Source organism: Scheffersomyces xylosifermentans (assembly GCF_036884685.1).
Source record: "Scheffersomyces xylosifermentans strain CBS 12540 chromosome Unknown RJT20scaffold_2, whole genome shotgun sequence".
In the NCBI taxonomy this organism is placed as follows: Eukaryota; Fungi; Ascomycota; class Pichiomycetes; order Serinales; family Debaryomycetaceae; genus Scheffersomyces; species Scheffersomyces xylosifermentans.
In genome coordinates, this window is record NW_027042940.1 from 1,588,341 (window position 1) to 1,608,584 (window position 20,244).

At 40.6% G+C, this 20,244-nt stretch overlaps 6 protein-coding genes across 6 annotated transcripts; 5 read left to right on the forward strand and 1 right to left on the reverse strand. All coding sequences in view use genetic code 12, as the record gives it.

Moving 5' to 3' along the window:
* The first annotated feature begins 55 nt into the window (after positions 1 to 55).
* RJT20DRAFT_125982 (uncharacterized protein) lies at positions 56 to 5,473 on the forward strand. The gene has a single exon (XM_064916643.1). The coding sequence runs from the start codon at positions 90 to 92 to the stop codon at positions 5,229 to 5,231; it is 5,142 nt and encodes a 1,713-aa protein (XP_064776132.1). The 5' UTR covers positions 56 to 89; the 3' UTR covers positions 5,232 to 5,473.
* Positions 5,474 to 6,271: 798 nt separating this feature from the next.
* On the forward strand, positions 6,272 to 7,141 carry RJT20DRAFT_2610 (uncharacterized protein; the record flags this gene model as incomplete). Its single annotated transcript, XM_064919419.1, has 1 exon — positions 6,272 to 7,141. The coding sequence occupies one exon, from the start codon at positions 6,272 to 6,274 to the stop codon at positions 7,139 to 7,141; it is 870 nt and encodes a 289-aa protein (XP_064776133.1).
* Positions 7,142 to 8,973: 1,832 nt separating this feature from the next.
* OPI1 (transcriptional regulator) lies at positions 8,974 to 10,726 on the forward strand. The gene has a single exon (XM_064916644.1). The coding sequence runs from the start codon at positions 9,365 to 9,367 to the stop codon at positions 10,661 to 10,663; it is 1,299 nt and encodes a 432-aa protein (XP_064776134.1). The 5' UTR covers positions 8,974 to 9,364; the 3' UTR covers positions 10,664 to 10,726.
* Positions 10,727 to 11,737: 1,011 nt separating this feature from the next.
* RJT20DRAFT_133512 (uncharacterized protein) lies at positions 11,738 to 14,272 on the forward strand (the record flags this gene model as incomplete). The annotated part of the gene is made up of 1 exon (XM_064918222.1): positions 11,738 to 14,272. The coding sequence occupies one exon, from the start codon at positions 11,738 to 11,740 to the stop codon at positions 14,270 to 14,272; it is 2,535 nt and encodes an 844-aa protein (XP_064776135.1).
* Positions 14,273 to 16,984: 2,712 nt separating this feature from the next.
* Positions 16,985 to 18,584, forward strand: RJT20DRAFT_28765 (uncharacterized protein). Its single transcript, XM_064919542.1, has one exon. It carries the CDS (start codon positions 17,140 to 17,142, stop codon positions 18,457 to 18,459), a length of 1,320 nt encoding a protein of 439 aa, XP_064776136.1. The 5' UTR covers positions 16,985 to 17,139; the 3' UTR covers positions 18,460 to 18,584.
* Positions 18,585 to 18,746: 162 nt separating this feature from the next.
* Positions 18,747 to 20,052, reverse strand: RJT20DRAFT_144486 (Zn(2+) transporter; the record flags this gene model as incomplete). Its single annotated transcript, XM_064918734.1, is given in 2 exon segments — positions 18,747 to 18,810; positions 18,830 to 20,052. 2 exon segments carry the CDS (start codon positions 20,050 to 20,052, stop codon positions 18,747 to 18,749), a joined length of 1,287 nt encoding a protein of 428 aa, XP_064776137.1.
* Between the last annotated feature and the right edge of the window lie 192 nt (positions 20,053 to 20,244).

A 20,244-nucleotide genomic window follows, 5' to 3' on the forward strand; every position in this document is an offset into this window, starting at 1 on the left:
AACGATGAGTACCAAAAAACTATGAAAATACTAAGTTTCTATAGAAGTTGAAGGAGTTAGAAAAAGCAGTTTGGAACTTCTACACAACGATGGCGGAACCTACTTCGAAGTCAGTTATCAGTAGTAGTGAGGTCGCTTTTCCTAGAGGAGGAGCCACCGCCTTGACCCCCTTGGAAGTCAAGGAAATCTCCAATGAAGCTACCAAAGACGTCTTGTTCGAGGCTTCCAAGACCGCCAAAAGATCCGGTTCTAGCAAGTCAGAACAACCCGCTAAAAAGTCGAGAAGAGCCCCAAAGAAGAAGGTCGCTCAAGAAGAGGGCCAAGAAACTAACAACGTCCAAATCGAGAATTTCAACTTCAAGAACTTGATCCCAGGAACCTTTGTCTTGGGTCAAATCACCAACATCGGAAAATTGGATATCACATTGGCCATTGGTGACAACTTGGTCGGTTACATACCTATAACATCAGTTAGTGAGGAACTCACTACGCAAATAGAGAAATATGAACAAGAGTCCGAGGAGAGTGAAGAAGACGAAGAACAAGAATTAGCATACGATGATCAAGACAAAGATACTGAAATAAGGACAGGAACGTTGAAGACTAAAGAGACTGCCGAATTTCCAGATTTGAAGTCCTTATTCTCCGTTGGTGAATGGTTGAGAGCTAAGGTTGTAACCCCATCTGACAACAAAAAGAGAAGAATTCAACTTACTGTGGAGCCAGAAACTGTCAACGAACCATTAGAAGACGAAGACTTGACTTCAGGTAACGTTTTGCAATGTTCTATAAAATCCGTTGAAGATCACGGTATCATCTTGAACACCGGTAAGGAAGGATTATCTGGTTTCATTTCAAACAAAGAAATTAAGAACGCTGAAGGCTTGGAAGTTGAGAACTTACGTCCAGGCAAGGTCATCTTAGCCAGCATTATAACAAAAGCTAGTACTAGATCCATTACATTGAGACCAGTTCAAACCAGTTCGAAGAAAGCCGCTATAACCTCCATCTCCTCTGTTGATGCCATTCTTCCCGGTATTTTGGTTGATGCTTTGGTTGCCGATGTTACCAAGAACGGTTTGATTGTCAAAGTTTTTGGTTTAGTTGATGCTACCATTAACTTGGCTCAATTACAAGAATTCGATCTTAAAGCTTTGCAACATAAATATACCATTGGTAACACTATCAAGGCTAGAATCATGGCTGTTCTCTTGAAAGCCGGAAGCAAAAAGTTAATCTTATCGCATTTACCTCATATCATTTCTTATAGCTCCAACGCCAACTCTAATGACGCCTTAGAGGCTTTCCCAGTGGGACACATTCTCGAAAACACCGAAATAGTAGGATCGGATCCTAACTATCTTTTCGTGAAGTTCGGATCGTCATTGCTTGGACAAGTACACAACTCCAAGATAGACAAAGAAAAGACTCTTGAGCTCGATTACAACATTGGATCTAAACACAAAGCAAGAGTGGTAGGATACAACAATGTCGATAACTTACTTGTATTATCATTGGATCCCAAAGTCGTCGAGTCCCAATATTTGCATGCTTCAGATATCCCTAACGGTACTGCTTTGAAGTCATGTGAGATCCTTAAAGTCTTACCTGATGCTGGAGGAATTATCTTAAAGGTACTCGATGAATTCGAAGGATTTGTCCCAGGAAGTCATATGTCCGACATCAAGTTGGTCTACCCAGAGAGAAAATTCAAAGTAGGAGCTAAGGTCAAGGGAAGACTATTAAGTAAAAACGGAAACAAGTTAGTAGTAACTTTAAAGAAATCATTGGTTAATGTTGAAGATGACGAAATTTTGGCTTCATTCGACAAAGCCACCATTGGATTCAAGACTCCAGCTACTGTTGAGAAGTTTGTTCATAATGGTGCAATTGTCTCGTTCTTTGGCAATTTAAAGGCATACTTGCCAAAGAATGAGATCTCTGAGACCTTTGTGAATAATGCTAGTGACTACTTGAAATTGGGCCAATCTGTAAATGTTAGAATCATGGATATTAAGGAACAAGAGAAAAGACTTCTTGTCACTTTAAGACAATCTACTGAGTTATCGAGCACACAAAAGTCTACCATCAATGACTTACAGCCTGGTAAGTCTATTGTCACAGCCTCTGTCGTCGACAAGACCAAAGATTCCATAATCGTAGAATTGGAAGAGACGAACTTACGTGGTGTCATATTCACCGGTCATTTATCTGACGGTAACTACGAACAGAATAGAGCTCTTGCTAAGAGATTACCAATCAGTGATAAACTCGAAGTTCTTGTTCTAGAGAAGGACTTGAAGGCTAGAACCGTCATTGTATCGGCCAAGAAGTCTTTGATCGATGCCGCCAAACAAGACTCTATTCCAGCTTACTTTAAAGACATCAAGGTTGATGATAAGATGTTAAGAGGTTTTGTCAAATCCGTTACTAACAAGGGTTTGTTCGTTTCATTTGCTGGTAAGTTGACTGGGTTAGTCTTAGCGAAGTACGCCACTGATAATGCCAACGAGGACTTATTGAAGAAATTTTACAAGTACCAATCACTTGCATGCCGTGTTATAAGCGTTGATGAAGACAACAAGAGATTTTTGTTGTCATTAAAGGATACCAATGGCTCCAATAGTTTGGACACAGAAGCTGTAGTAAACCCAGTTGACTCCTCCAAGAAGATAATTGGTGAGTACACCCCAGGAGTTATTACTAAAGCAATCATCAAGTCCGTTAAGGGTACTCAATTAAATGTCCAATTGGCTGACAACTTGCAAGGTAGAGTTGATATCTCTCAATGCTTCAACTCCTGGAACGAAATCAAGGACAAGAAGCAACCATTATCACAATTCCACAAGGGTGAAGTCATTGATGCTAAGATTATTGGCTTCCATGATGCCAAGAACCACAAGTTTTTACCAATCACTCACCGTAAGTCCAACAAGAACATCATCTTGGAGTTATCTCTTCTCGAGAGCGAAATCAAGTCTTCTAAGGATTACCAGCAATTAAGCTTATCTAACATTGCCCCATCCTCACAATACATTGCTTATGTGAACAACATTGCCAAGGGTTACGTTTGGGCTTCTTTGAGCCCAAACATTAGAGGTCGTATCTCATTCATGGAGTTGACTGACAATGTCTCGATCTTCGATGACCTCGAAAACAACTTACCTATTGGTTCTGCAATCCAAGCAACTGTAAAGGAAGTGGACAATGAGCACCACACTGTCCTTTTAAGTGCGAGAACAAATGTAGTGTCTAGCTTCACGGACGTCAAAGTTGGCCAAAAATATCCAGCTAGAATTTTGAAAGTGAAGGATACTTATGTATTGGTCGAGTTAGGAGACAATGTTGTTGCTTCTGCATTCATTACCGATGCATTGGATAACTACTCAGACAAATTGGAAAACGTTTTCCATGCCAATGAATTTGCTACAGCCACCGTGTTGGAGATCGACTCTGACTCCAAGAAAATCGCTGTTTCATTACGTTCTGATAAGCCAGTTGACAAGGTTATCAACACTTTTGAAGACTTGAACCGTGGTGATGTCGTTAAGGGTTTCGTAAAGAACATCGCCAACAACGGTGTCTACGTCTCATTGGGTAGATCTGTCCATGCTTTGGTTAGAGTTGCCGACTTGTCTGATTCTTATTTAAAGGACTGGAAGAAGTATTTCAAACCCCACCAACAAATTTTGGGTAAGGTTTCTGCCTGTAAGGAAGAAGGAAGAGTCTTATTGACTTTGAAGGAAAGTGAAGTCAGCGGTGAATTGAATGTGTTGAAGAGATTTGAGGACTTAGAGGTTGGCCAAATCTTTGAAGGTTCTGTGAAGCGTGCCACTGACTTCGGTGTCTTCATTAAGTTGGACGGTACCCTTAACATCACAGGTTTATGCCACCACTCTCAAATAGCTGACAATGACGTACAGAATGTGACTGCATTGTTTGGAGAAGGAGACCGTGTGAAGGTCAAGCTTTTGGCTATTGACCAAGAAAAGAAACAATTATCTTTGGGTATGAAGGCTTCTTACTTCACTACAGAAACCGATGTCGAAAATGACGACGAAGACATCGAAATGAATGAAGCCAGTGAAGCAGACTCAGAGGATTCAGAGGATGAAGAGGACGAAGAGCAGGAAGACGAAGATGATGTTGAAAATAATGACGATGACGACGAAGTTATGGAAGATGCTTTTACCAATGCTGCCAGTGATGATGATAGTGAAAGTGAAGAAGAGGAAGCCAGTGAAAAGAAGACTAGTGGATTGTCAGGATTGTCTACAAACGGATTTGACTGGACTGCTTCTATTTTGGACCAAGCAGAGGATGACGAATCTTCTTCAGATGAGGAAGACTTCACTCAGGACAAGAAAAAGAAAAAGAGAAGTCAAGCAGTTGTTGACAAGACTGCTGACTTAAACACTAGAGCTCCTCAATCTGTATCCGATTTTGAGCGTCTTTTAGTTGGTAACCCATCTTCATCTATCTTGTGGATGAACTACATGTCGTTCCAATTGCAATTGAGTGAAATCGACAAGGCCCGCGAAATCGGAGAAAGAGCCTTGAAAACGATTAACTACCGTGAGGAACAAGAGAAGATGAACATCTGGATCGCATTGCTCAACTTGGAAAACTCCTTTGGCTCGGATGAATCCTTGGACGAAACTTTCAAGCGTTCTACTCAATACATGGATTCATTGACCATGCACCAAAAATTGGTTAGTATTTACTGCATGTCTGAGAAGTTTGAAAAGGCCGAAGAATTGTATAAGGTCATGTCTAAGAAGTTTGGTAAGTCTGTATCCGTGTGGGTTCAGTACGGATCTTTCTTGTTAGATCGTCAATTACAAGACGAGACACACGAAGTTTTGGCCAGAGCCTTGCAAATTTTGCCAAAGAGGGACCACATTGAAGTTGTCAGGAAGTTTGCTCAGCTTGAATTCAGTAAGGGAGATGCAGAACAAGCCAGATCCTTATTTGAAGGATTGGTTGCTGATGCTCCTAAGAGAATCGACTTGTGGAACGTTTACGTTGACCAAGAGATTAAACAAGACAACAAGAGCAAGGTTGAGGATATTTTTGAGAGAGTATTGTCTAAGAAATTATCCAGAAAGCAAGCCAAGTTCTTCTTCAACAAATGGCTTGCTTACGAAGAGGAGAAGGGCGATGAACAAATGGCTGCTCGTGTCAAATCGAGAGCCGCTGAATATGTCCAATCCCAGAACAAAGAAGCATAAAACCCTCATTACTTTATCTTTAACTATCCACATTCACATTCTTTTCTTTGTCTTAACACATTACACTTTTGTCCATAGTAAACATTTTTGTACCACACTGCATCATATTATTTAATACATTTTAGAATAGATTATAACAATTCCACGTAGGTAAAGGGGGATTACAAATTATTATTCAACTTACTTAATACATAAGTTCTCCAATGGAATCAACGTACGAGACTAGTTCTCTTCAGATTCGGTATGAATTTACCACAAGCCGCTATTATAATGCCAAGGATAAAGACTTCCCAGTAGACAGTAAACTCTTCTGACTTGTCTATATGAATTCAAGAAATTCACGTGATAGTCCCAACTATACATCCACACCGCTAGACATTGTAAAATGCTGCGAAAAAAAGAATTGTTAAGCAACCAAAGCAGTCAATGGGCGTCTAAATGGTTTAGTTTATTCAGCACTAAGTAGGTGATAACATATTAAATTTTTGGTATTGAAAGAAGTAGAGAGAGTAGAGAAATAGAGGAATTACTAGGAAGATATGAATTGGCGCAATACAATCTGGTTCATAAGGAATAATATAGGTTTTAATGGAATAGTAATCACTATTGTCGCTGTTGTAGAGGTGTTGAGAATGAAGGCAGACTGGAGACATGAACCATTCTTCATATCCAACTCTGAAGCATTTAGAAAGATGGTTGAATGTAGCGACAATAGCCTCTCTATAGACTGTTTCCAACATTACAAATACGAATTAAAACGTGAATTCACCCACATGAGATCGACGCCAAAATATCTTCTAGAAAGGTCAGCTTACCCTATACACACGAAGCCACATCAAGAAGGCATATACTAACACAGTTTCAGCTGCTTAAGAAATGTAGAAGAACGTTCTAACGATGTACGGTTTCTACTTGATGTTCAAACCTGCTTTCACCAGACACAATTGTTGGATTCTTCACCAGAAGATTGCCGCCCTCGGCTAACATCAATTCTCATTCTTGTGATGGCTTGCTGCTGCACCCAAATTGCTATTTTTATCATGTTCATATGCAACAAAAAGGATCTGACTTATCAAATAGACAACTTAGCTGCCGATTTCAAAACAATGGTTAAGTCGCAGAAGGAATTTCATGATAGCATGAAGTGTTTATCTAACGGTATTAAATCCGACGTCATAGCTTTACGAGCAATGCATGATACGGAGAGAAGAAAGTGTAACGATACCACGAATTCGTTTCTACTACACCATTTTGATCGGATTATGCAAGTGATTGACGAGTTGCGTGTTGTGGTATACGGTGCAGTGGGCTCAACAATCGCGGTGGTGCCACCACCTATAGAAATTGCCAACAATAATGTGAGTGCTTATCCGTTGTCATGTGAAAGATCCGAAGGTAAGCTTCCAAGATCAACACCATACAGGCCGGGACACAAGATCCCTGTCCATCCACACATTGGCAATTTTGCAGCAACGGAGAGGAACGGCTTAACCATTCAGCTCGGGCAGGGGGAGGCTTCATCCAAACAGGATAACAATTTCGATATTACTACTGATGCTGGACGTGCGAAATTAAAGCAGCACTTCCAGCGTCTGCAACAAGAGCTTAAAGATAACAAAGACCTCGGCTCACAAAAGAGCCAAAAAAGCAGAACTGATGAAGAAAATACAGAACCAAGCGATAAGCGTACCGAGAGTGTACCTGGTCACCAGGAGTGGAAAGATACGAAAGGAAGAAGCGAGAGCGAAGTCGGAGTTGTCACTTCTTTGAGGTACAATGACATCTTAACCGAACGGAACAAAGGGTTGAAGCGTGTACTTGTGCCAGGCCGAGGGTGGGTAGGGTCTAAGAGGTTGCAGGATGAAGTACAGCAATACGGGAGGAATGGATTTGTAAGGAAGTTTGATTAAAGGAAGAATGGAACTTTGGTAGCGTTGCCTAACTCAGTTAATTGATGGGCATTACACTGCATTGTGGTCATGACTCTAACAAGGTAGCTATCGTCAGATCTACAATTTTACAAGAAGATGATCGGTAAAGACAATGGACTAAGATAGTCTACATAGTTCCTATGGCAACACACTGGTTGTCATGTGAGGTCAGATACGGGTTGATTGAGGCCTTCAGGGTTCACTAAAAGCTTCTACGAATAGACCAAAGGAACCACAACGTCTATACAACTTGCGTTTCTCTTCGTCTTTGATTCCTGAAATTTTCACAAGTCAGCGATTACTATAATAGTGCCCACACCTCATTCTCGCCTGTAAGGTCTAATTATCTCATAAGAATGAGACTCGCACATATCCACATACTTAAAGTAATACAGTATTATTCACATCAATGTCGCTCCATTCTCAAATAAATTCCCTTACCGTAATGTTAATATTTTAGCCACTGTAGATAGTAAATATTTAGGTTTGGTATCAATTAAACTATCCAATATGTGCGACATTGAATGGGACTGAACCTGTGAATAGCACCATTCAATTGTTACAGATATCCGATTTTTGTTATTTTTGCTTTAGCTAGATAGACTTCGTGATATCAGATTATACCAACCGGTTTTGCGGACACACAAAGAGCAATACTGCTTGTCTTAGCTCAAACCCATCATAACTGAATCTTACTCAATGTTGCGCCCATTGATCAATTGATTTACTACAGAAGGGTCATTTTTGGTTGACATGGGAGTCTCAATATTATGGATATGAAGTGGCCATTTTCTTGAGAGATGTGCCACATTCATCTGAATACTGTACATATACTATACATATACATAATTGCATATGATAAGCAGAGGAGTTGAAAAGAGACAGACCTAAGCCGGCTTTGTTTTACTGTCTGTTGCTCACACCGGATACTTCCTCGATTCTCAGCCCTTTCTCCGATTGACACATCGAGTAGCATAAATCCATATCATAATTACACCGTTGGAAAACTACATCTAATCCAAACCTGCTTTCAAACCAACACATAGTAATTCATATCTTTACCACGAACAGTCATCATCCCCACCATTCTCCTTGCGATAACGGCAGTACCTTACTAATGTCGGTAATATATCACTCCCCTCCATTGTACCTCAACAACATCACCCTTACCGATTAATTGCCCCCACTGGTCCCGCGCCGTACCTCATTTGGCCGTACCCCATATACTACACATAGAATAAATTTTTTATCTCCAGACTCAGTAAGCTTGTATGACACCAAGAAACTCGAATTGATTCTCCACCTGCTCGGAATTAAAAAAATAGTTTATCATATATTGCAAGCAGATCACAATAACATATGACATATTACGGAAGACAAACCGATCATTTTTCACAATCTTATTTTACTATCACTTTCACTATCACTATCAGTATCACCTCGCATATCACTTATCACTAAAACTACCGGCATCAGAATAACAAATCGCTTTATTATCACAATAACACAAGCGCTTTGCTATCACACATCACACATCACATATCACTTATCACCTACCCTGTACTCCAATCCTCCACTACACACTCTCGCATCTCCATCTTTTCCTATCACACACTCTTGATCATACCATCCTACACTACTAACACACAGCACTACGTACACTACACTGACACATCTCTGTGTCTCCTTCTCTACGTCTCTGCATCTCTACATCTCTGCAGCTCTGCAGCTCTGCATCTCTGCATGTTCTGCATCCATCAGTCTACACACACTCCTCCCTCTTTCTGTCTCCGAATTTTTCTTGTTGAATTCTTCACATGATTTTTTTGGCGTGCGACTTCTTCACATGCCGCTGCAAAAACACCACCAAATGTCATCTTGTCCAATGCTGGATTTATTTTAGTAGCAGATACCACACAATTTGGCAGTCGGACTACGCATCTCAAGGGCACGAAGGCTCATCAGCGAATTCCATATAAACAATCGCAATTCTTCTTTCGTGCGAGTGGTGGACAACAAAAGTCGTTATCAGGAATTAAAACTCCAACATATTGGTTCACATTTGTAACCGCTCCGAAGCAAATAAAAACGAGTCGCTGTCTTCTACTCGTGCTATCGTTGATACCCTTATCTTTTCACCACCAGTAAAGGAACTACACCAAAACCAGCAAATCCTATTCGCAATCGTGTGCCACTTTGCCCATGACAGAACTCGTACACGGCAAGCGGAAACTATCCGACGCCGGCTCACCAGTCCAGAGCCGTTTCTCGTCTCCATCGGCATCTCCATCGCCGCCTCCACCATACGAAAAGTCTTCAGTTAACGTTGAGTCGGCGGTTCCTCACTTTGGAACAAGGTCGAACTCGCCTGACCTCAGAGTTCACTCAAACAAAAGAAATAATAGGGCTAATGACCAGGATTTAGTGTCAGCTGCTGAAGCGTTGACTCAGTTGACAAGATCGGCCACTCCTCCCACATTATCTCTGGCTAACTCGCCATTACCTGAAGATGTCACTATGTCCTCTGAATCTGAACAACATCCGTTAATTACAAAGGTCACCCAGCACCCGTTGGTCACAAACGCTGTAAAATATTATGAGAGCTCAAAGAGAAATTACGCTTCATTCAACTACGCTGCGGAAATCGTTGAGAAGGCAGCCATACCAGTTGTAAAGCATGTCGAAGGCAACTTGAATAGCATGCATCAAGCAAGACAGAAAAAAATCGCCTCTGGATCATCTACTCCACTGTTATCTGCGGTTTCCTCTCATACGGGTTTGAACAGTGAGAATGGAAAGAAGAAAAGAAGAAGGGTTTCCAATGCCTCCGGAGATCCAAACACCAACGTTACAATAGAAACCAAGAAGAGAATCCAGTTTTGCTTACATATCTTAAGACTAGCAAACGATAACATCACATCGAAGGTACAATTTTTGCAACAAAAGGTCCAAGATCGTGAGAAGAGTTTACAAGAAGAAAGAGAGAAGTTGCAACAACAGCAGCTGCAACAAGCTGATCCTGCAGTTCAGGCTGAGGCAGCCCAACAAACAAAGACAGAAATTGTAACAACTGTTAAGAAAATTATTCACCTTATATCTAACTTCAGACCATCCTCATTGAGCACTGAAGGTTTGACACCAACACCAACTCACTCAGAAGATAATGATTTGAAGAACTCTATCAGAGACATAATATTGACCTTACCAAATGCCATACAGCAAATTGGAGTAACTAACACTACCACAGGCCAACAGGGCAATGATAGAGTTGTTTTGTTTGCTAAAGAGTCTCTTGATATGATATCTAAATTAACTAAAGTTTTCAATGATCAACTCATAAAAGCTGAATCGTGGGTAGGTGGAGAAGAGGAAACGATTCAAGAAGATGGTGCTGTACTTGCGAAGTTTGATTCTCAGTCTACACAGTCCTCAAAAGAATCTTCTACCACTTTAAAAGAAGAGACTACGAACGACTTGGCGAAAAGTAAGGAAAAATACTAAGTATGGTGTATTAGGGTCATGTATAATAATTATAATTTAAATATTATCTAGTATTCTGAGTGTAAAATATGTCTCGTAAGCTTATATGAGCCGAAAAGGCCAGGAACCATTGGAAATATGCCATTTCACCGATGAAGATTAACAATTTATGCTTCTTTCGATGAAAATCACTTGTTCTATACTCCAATCACTAGGGAATAACTTAATCGGTTCCATTTCAAGTCATAATCACAATGGATCTTTAATGGATTACTTCATTAGGTTGTACTCTCTCATAGAGGCAATGTGAGATGAAACTTGCAGCCAGGGGACGACTGATCTAGAAGATTCAAGATCCACATCAAACTTCCATCGTTTCCCCGTAACATCAGACCCCACCTTCTAATACCTAAAAGAATATTCTTTAGACTTGTTATCTCTACTCATAGCCTACTCCACGATTTTGCACCTAAAACGAGCCTAATCGAGAAATGTCCGGTGTTCGCGACGACACATCGCAGCAACCTACTACGCTATAGGCACAAAATCGGATATTCTGGCAGAAACTAACGCCCTTAGCACATATTCCCTCTCCAATCAAGTAAACCCCAACTTTCTACATTAGGAAACACCTACCCTTTGAATTCCTTCCTGGTCGTTGCATGATCAACTAAGTTGTAGTAGTCTGAACTACAACATCAAATTCCTGCACTCAACCGGTTCCCTCGAACTTACTTACCTATTTAGGATAATTAAGTTCTATCAGGAATTTCCTAATTAGGAATGGTAATTATGGCCCATTATATGCGGAGGTTGATTAGTAGCTGCAAACAGTACTCCACCAGTGATCTACTGAAAATGGCAATTTTGCAAAGGTAATATTGCTAGAGAAGGAAATTACAACATGCAATAGTCCTGTTTCAATGGTTTCCAAAATAAATATATAAAGAAACCACTGTCGTCGAAAGACGGTTCTTGAATGTTTTGACAAGTTCAATCTCGATTACCGTTTCCTCAGTTCTTTGACCTAGCACCTAACAATTGAATCTGAATAAAGTCGAGTCAAAGTATACCCTAGTATCGTAACAAGTAACGATGTCTAACCAGTTAGAATTAGGAGCCGACGAGCTTTCCAAAATCCTGACCTCGTGGTCCAACTTGCAAGCTAACAACAAGAAGCACAAGGACAAGTTCACCACTAGATTATATACCAACTTACTCACTTCCAACCCTGAGTTTATTGTACACTTTGATCACAAGGATCGTTTGAAGGAGCATGCCACTTTGTTTGGCGAAGTGTTAAGCTTCGTTGTGTTATACAAGCACGACAGTGACACTTTGAATGAATTCATGTACTCCTTTGCTCAAGAGAACCAAGAGTTCACTAACATTGCTGCTCACTACTTGGAACCTATGGGAAATGCCTTGATCAAAACATTGAAGCAATGGTTTGGTAAGGGCGAGTTCGGCAAGTTTGATGCCGAATTAGAAGTTATCTGGATTAAGATTTATGTGTTTATTGCTAACTCTATTTTGCTCTACGCTGAAGACGACCAATCCAGTGAAGCTGGTTCTACTTTCAGTAAGGGAGAAGACGTTTCATCCGATGCCGAAGATATCCAACCTTTAAACATTAAGAAGTCCGTTGAGTCAAAATCTACTGCACCAACTCCTCCTCCTGCAACCGAAAAGCCAGTCATCGAACCAGTCCAATGCTCCACTCCAACCAAATCCATTTTAAACGACAATAACTCTATCGAAATCTCTTTGGGTAGTAACGAGAAATACAGAGGCTTCAGAAGAAGTGTGAATACACCACAATCTGAACCAATTAAGGTTAAGATTCCAGAATCTCCAAACTTCGAAAAGAAACCAACCGTTTCAAAGCGCTCTAATATCTCCAGTTCGTTGAAATCCATGTTGGGTTCTCCATCTTCATCTTCCACTTCGTCATTAACCAGCAGCTTGGCTCCTTACGATCCAAGAAAGTCTAGAAGATCTACCACTTCTCGTTCTGCAGTTTCCTCTTCCGCTTCTTCAATTAACGAAGAATTCTTTGCAGCTCCGGAATCTTTCGAGGAGCCAATCATCACACCACGCTCTTCAAGAAGAGGTTCTGTTGCTGAAAAGCCACTTCCTGCTCTGCCAAAGAGAAAGCAAGAGTCACAGCCTTCTTTGATTAGAAAGTTGGAGCTCAGAACTATCATACCTGACGACAAGGAACACGAAGTTGTACCTGTGACTACATTTGACCCTCGCAAGACTAGAGGACACAAGAGATCAGACTCAGTTCTTATTCCATCCCCAGACTCTTCTGAAGTTGATGAACAAGACGACACAGACAGATTCTTCAACTATGGTAACTCCTTTGCTGAGGAGTTTGGAGAGCTGAAGCAGATCGACCTTTCTGCTGCAGAGAACCCTGTCGTTCCAGAGAGATCCTTATCTAGAGGTGGTTTGACTGGTGGTACTTTTGACTACAACAGTTTTGGTCTTAAGGGTTTGGCTCCAATTGTTGAGGCTGACTACGATGATGTCGCTTCTTCCAAGTATGGAAGTGAATCTGATTCCCACTCATCTCACTATGGAGACGAAAGTACCAGATCCATGACAGACGAGGGCAGCTCATCCAGAGCTTCCAGTTTGTCTTTGCACAACAGTGACTACAAGTCATCCATTTCTTCAGGATCTGACTCACCAAACACCTCTCCAAACATGCACAAGTTCAATGGTCAAACTCTCAGACCATCTACTGGCAGCGATATCAGCTACATGAAGTCATTATCTGCTGATAACTCTCCAAGAGCTAGTAAGAACTCCATTACCATGAACAAGGCCTACAGTTCTTCCTGCTCTTCTTTGTTGTTAGGTAAGGACCCTAACCAATTCACAAAAAGAGCTTCTGTTGGTTTCATGAGAAGTTCTTTTGTCTTGAAGAAGGAAATGGAAACTTTGACTAAGCAAGAGAACACCTTTGCCAAGCCTCCAACATTGCCAGCTGCAATGGCTTCAACACCATCTCTTGGTAACTTTGGCAGAAGAAGCCCAACAACCATTTCTTTGCCAGATTCCGATGAAGACCAGTTGGATGATGACTCTTTTGAATTGTTCAAGGCTTTGTCTCCAGTTTCCATCGATGACAACAAGGCTACCCCAGTCGCTAAGATGGAAGGTTTGGCTTTCAAGTCAATGGTCTTTGAGCCAGCTGAGCAAAAGAACAAGAAGTCCTTTAGAAGAAAATTCTCATCGATGTTCTCTAGCAAGTCAAAGAGCTCCAGCGCTTCGACTAAGGGTTCTATCTCTTCTACCGTCTCTACTGCTCCAACCAGTATTTCATCATCTTCCATTTATCTTACTTCTCAAGACAATGGAAACCTTACCAAGGCTAACACAAAGTCTAGTGCCACTTCCAGTGCCAGAAAGAATAACTACTACAACCACTCGATGAGTGATTTAGCTTCCATCAACACTATGGACACTAAAGGTTCCACCGTTTCTGGATTCTCCATTTTCGGCAAGAAGAACACTAACGAGACTAGGTACACCGTTCAACACAGAACCAACGCTCCAAGAAAGGGCAACAAGTACCAAGTCAAGGCTGTTCCATACGATTTGGAATTGTTCAAGTAGTCGCCCATCATGTTTCATTGTACTATAGTTATTTAATTCTGGCCAAAAAAAGAGATACCCCGGTGGTGTGCCAAAAAGCAATTGGTTGCGAAAATGTTCACCAAGGCTGTTTAAGATACATTTACAAATTTATTTTGACCCGTTCCGATTTATTGACGACATCCGATTGGGAAGAGGGTGCATGATTGAGAGGAAAGGATCCAAGACTCGTGCAAGAGAGTAATCGTGAAATAAGAAAAAGAGTTAAGGGTTCTTTTGGGTTGATGTCTCAGATATATTAAACAAAGGATTGTTCGATAATCATACGAACATCAAGTTACACTATTACTGTTTAATAACTGCATGATCTCATACAAGCACCTAGTGGACACAGATCCATTAAGAGAATTGCTGTACACGATCTAAGTCCAAGATCTTCCTTCCTCACGAACCATGCATCCCATCCCCATTTTTTTTTTACTTTTAAGTATTTATTCTATTTATTTAATGTCCTTACAGCTCTTCTTGTTATCTATATCGTCATCATTCTGCGTTTTTTTTTTCTTATTGTTAAGGTTATTCCTTTCATATGTATAGCATAATTATATCAATTTCAGTTGACTAGAAATTTGTATGTGTAGAATTTATATTAACAAAGTTGTTATAATTACAAAGTAACCTAATTGGACAAAAATCAGACTTCACAGAGGGGGTGCTTTCTTACTCTTCACGGCATTTGGTGTCTCCACATCTTCGATAGGCTCGGGGTTGGTGATGTCCTAAACACCATTGTCTATCCGCTTATCGGTATTTTAGTCATATGTGTGTACATTGTAAGCTTCTAAGGCCCGAATTCATTGCAAACTGTTACTCCCATTGTGATACCAAGCATATGCACTTTTTTTTCTACAAAACTAAACTTTCTATGTATCATGATCACTCATTTTTCCTGAGTTCTTACAGTGCTGTGGCATAACTTTCTTCATTGGGGCCCATTCTATTGTTCTCCTATTCCCTCCGATATGATATCGTTTTCAGATTGCAGGTCCTGGAGCCCCAACTGCACTAAAATGGGCCAAGTTAAACTCCAAACGAATGCAAAGGCAACATTCTGCCCCACAACACGTCATGTACTCCAGAATCCCCCCTTTCGAGAGAACTACTGCCCTGAACCTAAACCCAACACCCAACACTCATTAACCCATGATACGTCTACTCAAGTCCTGCTCTCAGTAACAGCTTCATCTTATTACCGTATTAGGTAAAAATGAAATAGGTTGCAGGATTGTCAGATCTGCTTTTAGCAATAGTTTCATACAGGAGTTGTACCAGACGTAATGTCGAAGGGGGGACGGGGACTACGGTGACTGGGGCGTTCGTTACAGTAAGTGATAGAGGTTTAACATGACAACAGGGCCCGTACAGTCTATAACGTGCAGAATTTCATGTTGTATATCCAATTACCACTGTAAGTTTCACCTTAGCCAGATTGAAATCAATTGGCTACAGCTCACTACGAATATTATTATAATATTTTTCAGGTGAAAAATGGCCCCAAAATCACCCTTGAGGAAACCTTGCAACACGTCTTGCTCAGACGTGCTTAGACAAGCAACCGTGGGAGAGATTTGGGAGGCTAGGCTATATGGATCTACGGGTTCTGGGTTTCGCCGGTAGATCTCCTGCTCGGTGCAATATTATTGGTGCGTGTGTGAATCCATGTTATACGGTAGTAAGGATGCATTTTCAAAGGCTGGTAGCCATTGTCTCTCACCTACGTTAAGGCTCCTGTCGTCAACGCTTACGGTGTGGTAGCCTGGTAACCGAAGCAGAGAGTAGCATGAGTAGCCAACGCGAACAGAGTTACCATGTTACGTTGATGCTGTCTATGGTTCACCACTTTGATGTCGGCTTTTGCCGTATTGACACTGCTACGGGATGAAATGTGAATTTTTTTTCACTACACTGGCAACTCAGCAACAGGCACACGCATAGGTACTGTCGAGTAAGCTAATACAGTCAAAACCATTCGAAAATGCCCTTCCTTGGGCAAATTACGCACCGTCTCGGACACACGTCTAATGCCAACGTACCTGTGTCGGTGGCTAATGGCTACAGAACTAATTATTACAGACTACAGAGGTCGTTATACAGCCCACTGGCGATCGCTGGAATGTCCCCTTTTTTACGAAAACTAGTTTTCTGGTGATACGCCGCCTCATTAAAAAACTATTCATATGTCTCCTTCGGCATGACAAAAAAAATAATATTTTCAGTATAATTTTCCTGTGCTTCATGAGCTTTTTTATTGTCTTCAGTTTTATTTTACTCCTTTCGTGTTTTTAGAAAACACAATGGAAGTCGTTGCCTTTTGAACCTATTCACATATCCATGGCAAAATGGGGGAAGCAAGGGTGTTTCATGATGCCGAAGCAAGCCTACTCGCCGACTACTTCCCTACCTTCTTTGTGTGGTTTCTGATCTTCTTGGCGTGCCTGCTTGCTCTAGATCAATGCTGCGGATTTACACTAAAACAGCATACTCCAAGCTGTATCGGGAATCTATGACTTGCATATATTTTATGTAAAATCTGTATCTACCTGTATCTGTACCTGTAGTAGTAATTATTCCTACATCTTTCCACCTGTATGTCGATAATATCTATAGACATATATATATATATATGTGTGTGTGCGTATATATATTAATAGGATTCCTGCCGTGTAATTACATTTAAACTATTTTCTTTATTGGAATATTTTTCTTCGACATATACTTTAAATTTGCAATCATTTAGTTGCCAGTGAACATATATATATAGTTATCTACTAGCGTTTGCTCTCGAATCTAATACTTTCACTTATAAATCTACAACCACAGAAATCAAGATGTCGGATCCATCAACCCTGTACCAACAACCCCCAGACTTCTCGTTCACACAGTATGAACTTGTCTGTATCAAACAGACTTGGGATGATTTGCACATTATGAGAAAACAGGAAGATGTGACTGCAAATTCTTCTGCAACAACAGCAGTAGCATCCCTTTCCACAACTGTCAGTAATGATACCACAATTAACACAGAAAGTACATCTACACAGCCTACCATGGCAACAAAATCACTGACAAATCGTTCGACTTCAAGATCTACAAGCGATATAAACCTCAATCTTCACGAGTTCCAATACAAGCTCTGCAAGAATATCTTCCAGTTGGAGAATGAAATGCCATCACATTTACAAAGACACACATTCAACAGAAACCAGCTAGAGCACTATAACCAAAATATTACTGCTTACCACTATGAAGTGATAGAAAGCAGCTACCAAGTGACACACATGGTTCAACTCATTTCAATTATGATAAATTGCCTTGAATTCAACAAAGCTTTGCCAGTTAGTTATTTGACTAAAGTGAGTAAGGTTAACAGTAGAGTGAATGACATTGATGCCTTAGCGTACAAGGTATTTGGAGAGGCCTTGATCTTGACAGTAATCGAATATACCAATGAAACCCAAAAACATAGATTCATATATGAGGCATATACAATAGAACATCAAGCAATCTTCAACAAATTCATAACGAAGTTGTTGAATTTGTTGATATTCTACAGCTCAGAGCAGTCCATAGCAATCCCGAATAAGACTAGCAATGGAACTCTTCGTCCTAATAGTATAGCTGTTTCCTTGCATAGCTCAGCCGCTTCAATGTCCTCTGCTTCGTCTCCACAAAGAAGTTCCCTTAGCAGAGTTTACAGTGAAATTTCTAACAAGTCATCACAATTATCATTGTATCCAAATGAAGATGAATCTGCTTCCATTGGTATTGTTGACCTCGACTATACTTACCAGAAGTCTCCAAGTAGTGATACCACGATCATGCCAGAACGTAGTTCCAGCTCTATGCTTCTTGATAAGGTAGCCCCAGAGCAAAGCCCAAGAACCTTCGATAATATCAAAGAAGCGGACGAAAGCGATTCATATGATGAAGACGACTCTTACCATTATTTGAACTCATTTGCTCCTGAATCTTCCAAATTATCTGCAGCAGCAGTGATCAAAAGAGGCTCATTTTCAGCATTGAACAAGACTAAGAAGGGATTCTTACAACCAACACAAACCAAAAAGTCCAAGCATGCACGTAGCAAAAAGGCATTGGACTCGTCTTCTATTCACTCGGACACTCAGGATAACTGCACAATAATGTAGTGCAACCGTAACAATTTGGGGTTTATGGCAGGTTAGCCAGTTATTTAAATTTAGTACAGTAATCAGGATATTAATAAATATTGGTAAACTCATTAATTTGTAACTTTGCATATATAGGTATTAGGAAAAAGCTTTAGGTGAAGAAATAAAGGCGGAAGCAAGTCAGCAAGTCCTTTATAACCTCGTTAGCCTTCACTATTATCAAAGACGGGTAAAGGTGCATGTATTTCGGGGCAATGTGTTCTTAAATCACTTACAGCGGTCAGTATCGCATTGTGAAATCTCATCTACAAAGCAGTTCTCACCGCTAGTCTTTCCATAGGCACTTGCCTTTTTTGCGAGTTTAAGCGTCTGAGTCGTGTTAGCAAACTCTGGTTGAATTGTCACTGAATGAATGCCGAACTTATGTAATACTTCACGGACTTGACTAACCACCTGAAGGAAAATAGCTTTGTCAATCTGGGTATCATTAACGGTGGACACGCTGTTAACGGTATCAGAGTGAGCCAACTCGGTTCTGGCAACAGCTTCGCCGGTATTGATCACAGGTGCGTAGCAGCTTGCTTCCAATTCGATATGAAGAGAAGCAATAAGAATATCCTCATTAAGATTCCAAACGTGGAAATCATGAACAGACTTGACCAAGGGTAACTCAACGATCTTTTGCACAATCAAATTCGAGTTGATATAAGTAGGCGTGGCTTGAAGTAAAATCTTTGAAGATTTAAGACATAATGGCAAAGCAGAGGAGAATATAATGACCGTAATTACTAACGAAGTTATAGGGTCAGACAAAAATCTCCAGGAAAAGTCCGTTTTCCAAATAAAAAGAGCAGTAATAATGACACCAATGTTACCCAAAGCATCGCCCATAACATGGAGGAAAACTCCTTCCATATTCAAAGATTTCTTCTTCTTTGTGTCGTGTTCATTTTCATGGGTGTGTGTATCTACGGCTCCATGACTGTGGCCCTCGTCATGTTTAATCAAAGGTGTTTGCTCGCTGTATCTGTCCACTACTGTATCAGGAAGGTAATCAAAAACATCTGATGTTGAGCCCGTTACACTATGAGAATGGCCATGTTCATAGACTTCAATCGAACCATTCCTATTACTGTTTCCAACTCTCTCTTCTTCGTCACTGACATCAGTGTTGGAGTGATCGCTTCCTCCATGAGAATGCGAGTGGCCATGCTCATGGAATAATACCAAACCTACACCGTTACTGATTAAACCAGCAACACCAACGATAAGAATTAACTTTGGTTGTGTAATTTCGGCCGGTTCGAAAAATCTCTGAATTGCTTCTATGATGATGGTAAAACAAAGGGCCAAAAGGAAGACGGCATTGATTAAAGCACCCAAAATCTCAGCTCTTTGCCAGCCGTATGTATACTTTCCATCAGCTGGTTTTGTGTTCTTGACTCTGACTGCCCAAAGAGCAATGATCAATGAAATAATGTCATTTAACATATGAAAAGAATCAGCAATTAAAGCTAACGAATGGACGGAGTAACCTATTATTGCTTCCAAAAGGAAGAAGACGGTATCCAAAGTGAGAAGCGCTCCTATTCTGAGTTCCTTATTATTCATATTGATTACAGACTTTTGTAGGTGCTATTGAAATCGGCTTTGAATTAGCAATACGCTTGGTTGCTGATATTATCCTCCGACGATTTAAGACAATATATAAGCAAAATCAAAAGAAAATGCAAAGTACTATGAGCCGTTTCAATCCAGGTTCGTTTGAACAAACGATTAGAGCACACTTAACTGCTGCTAGGA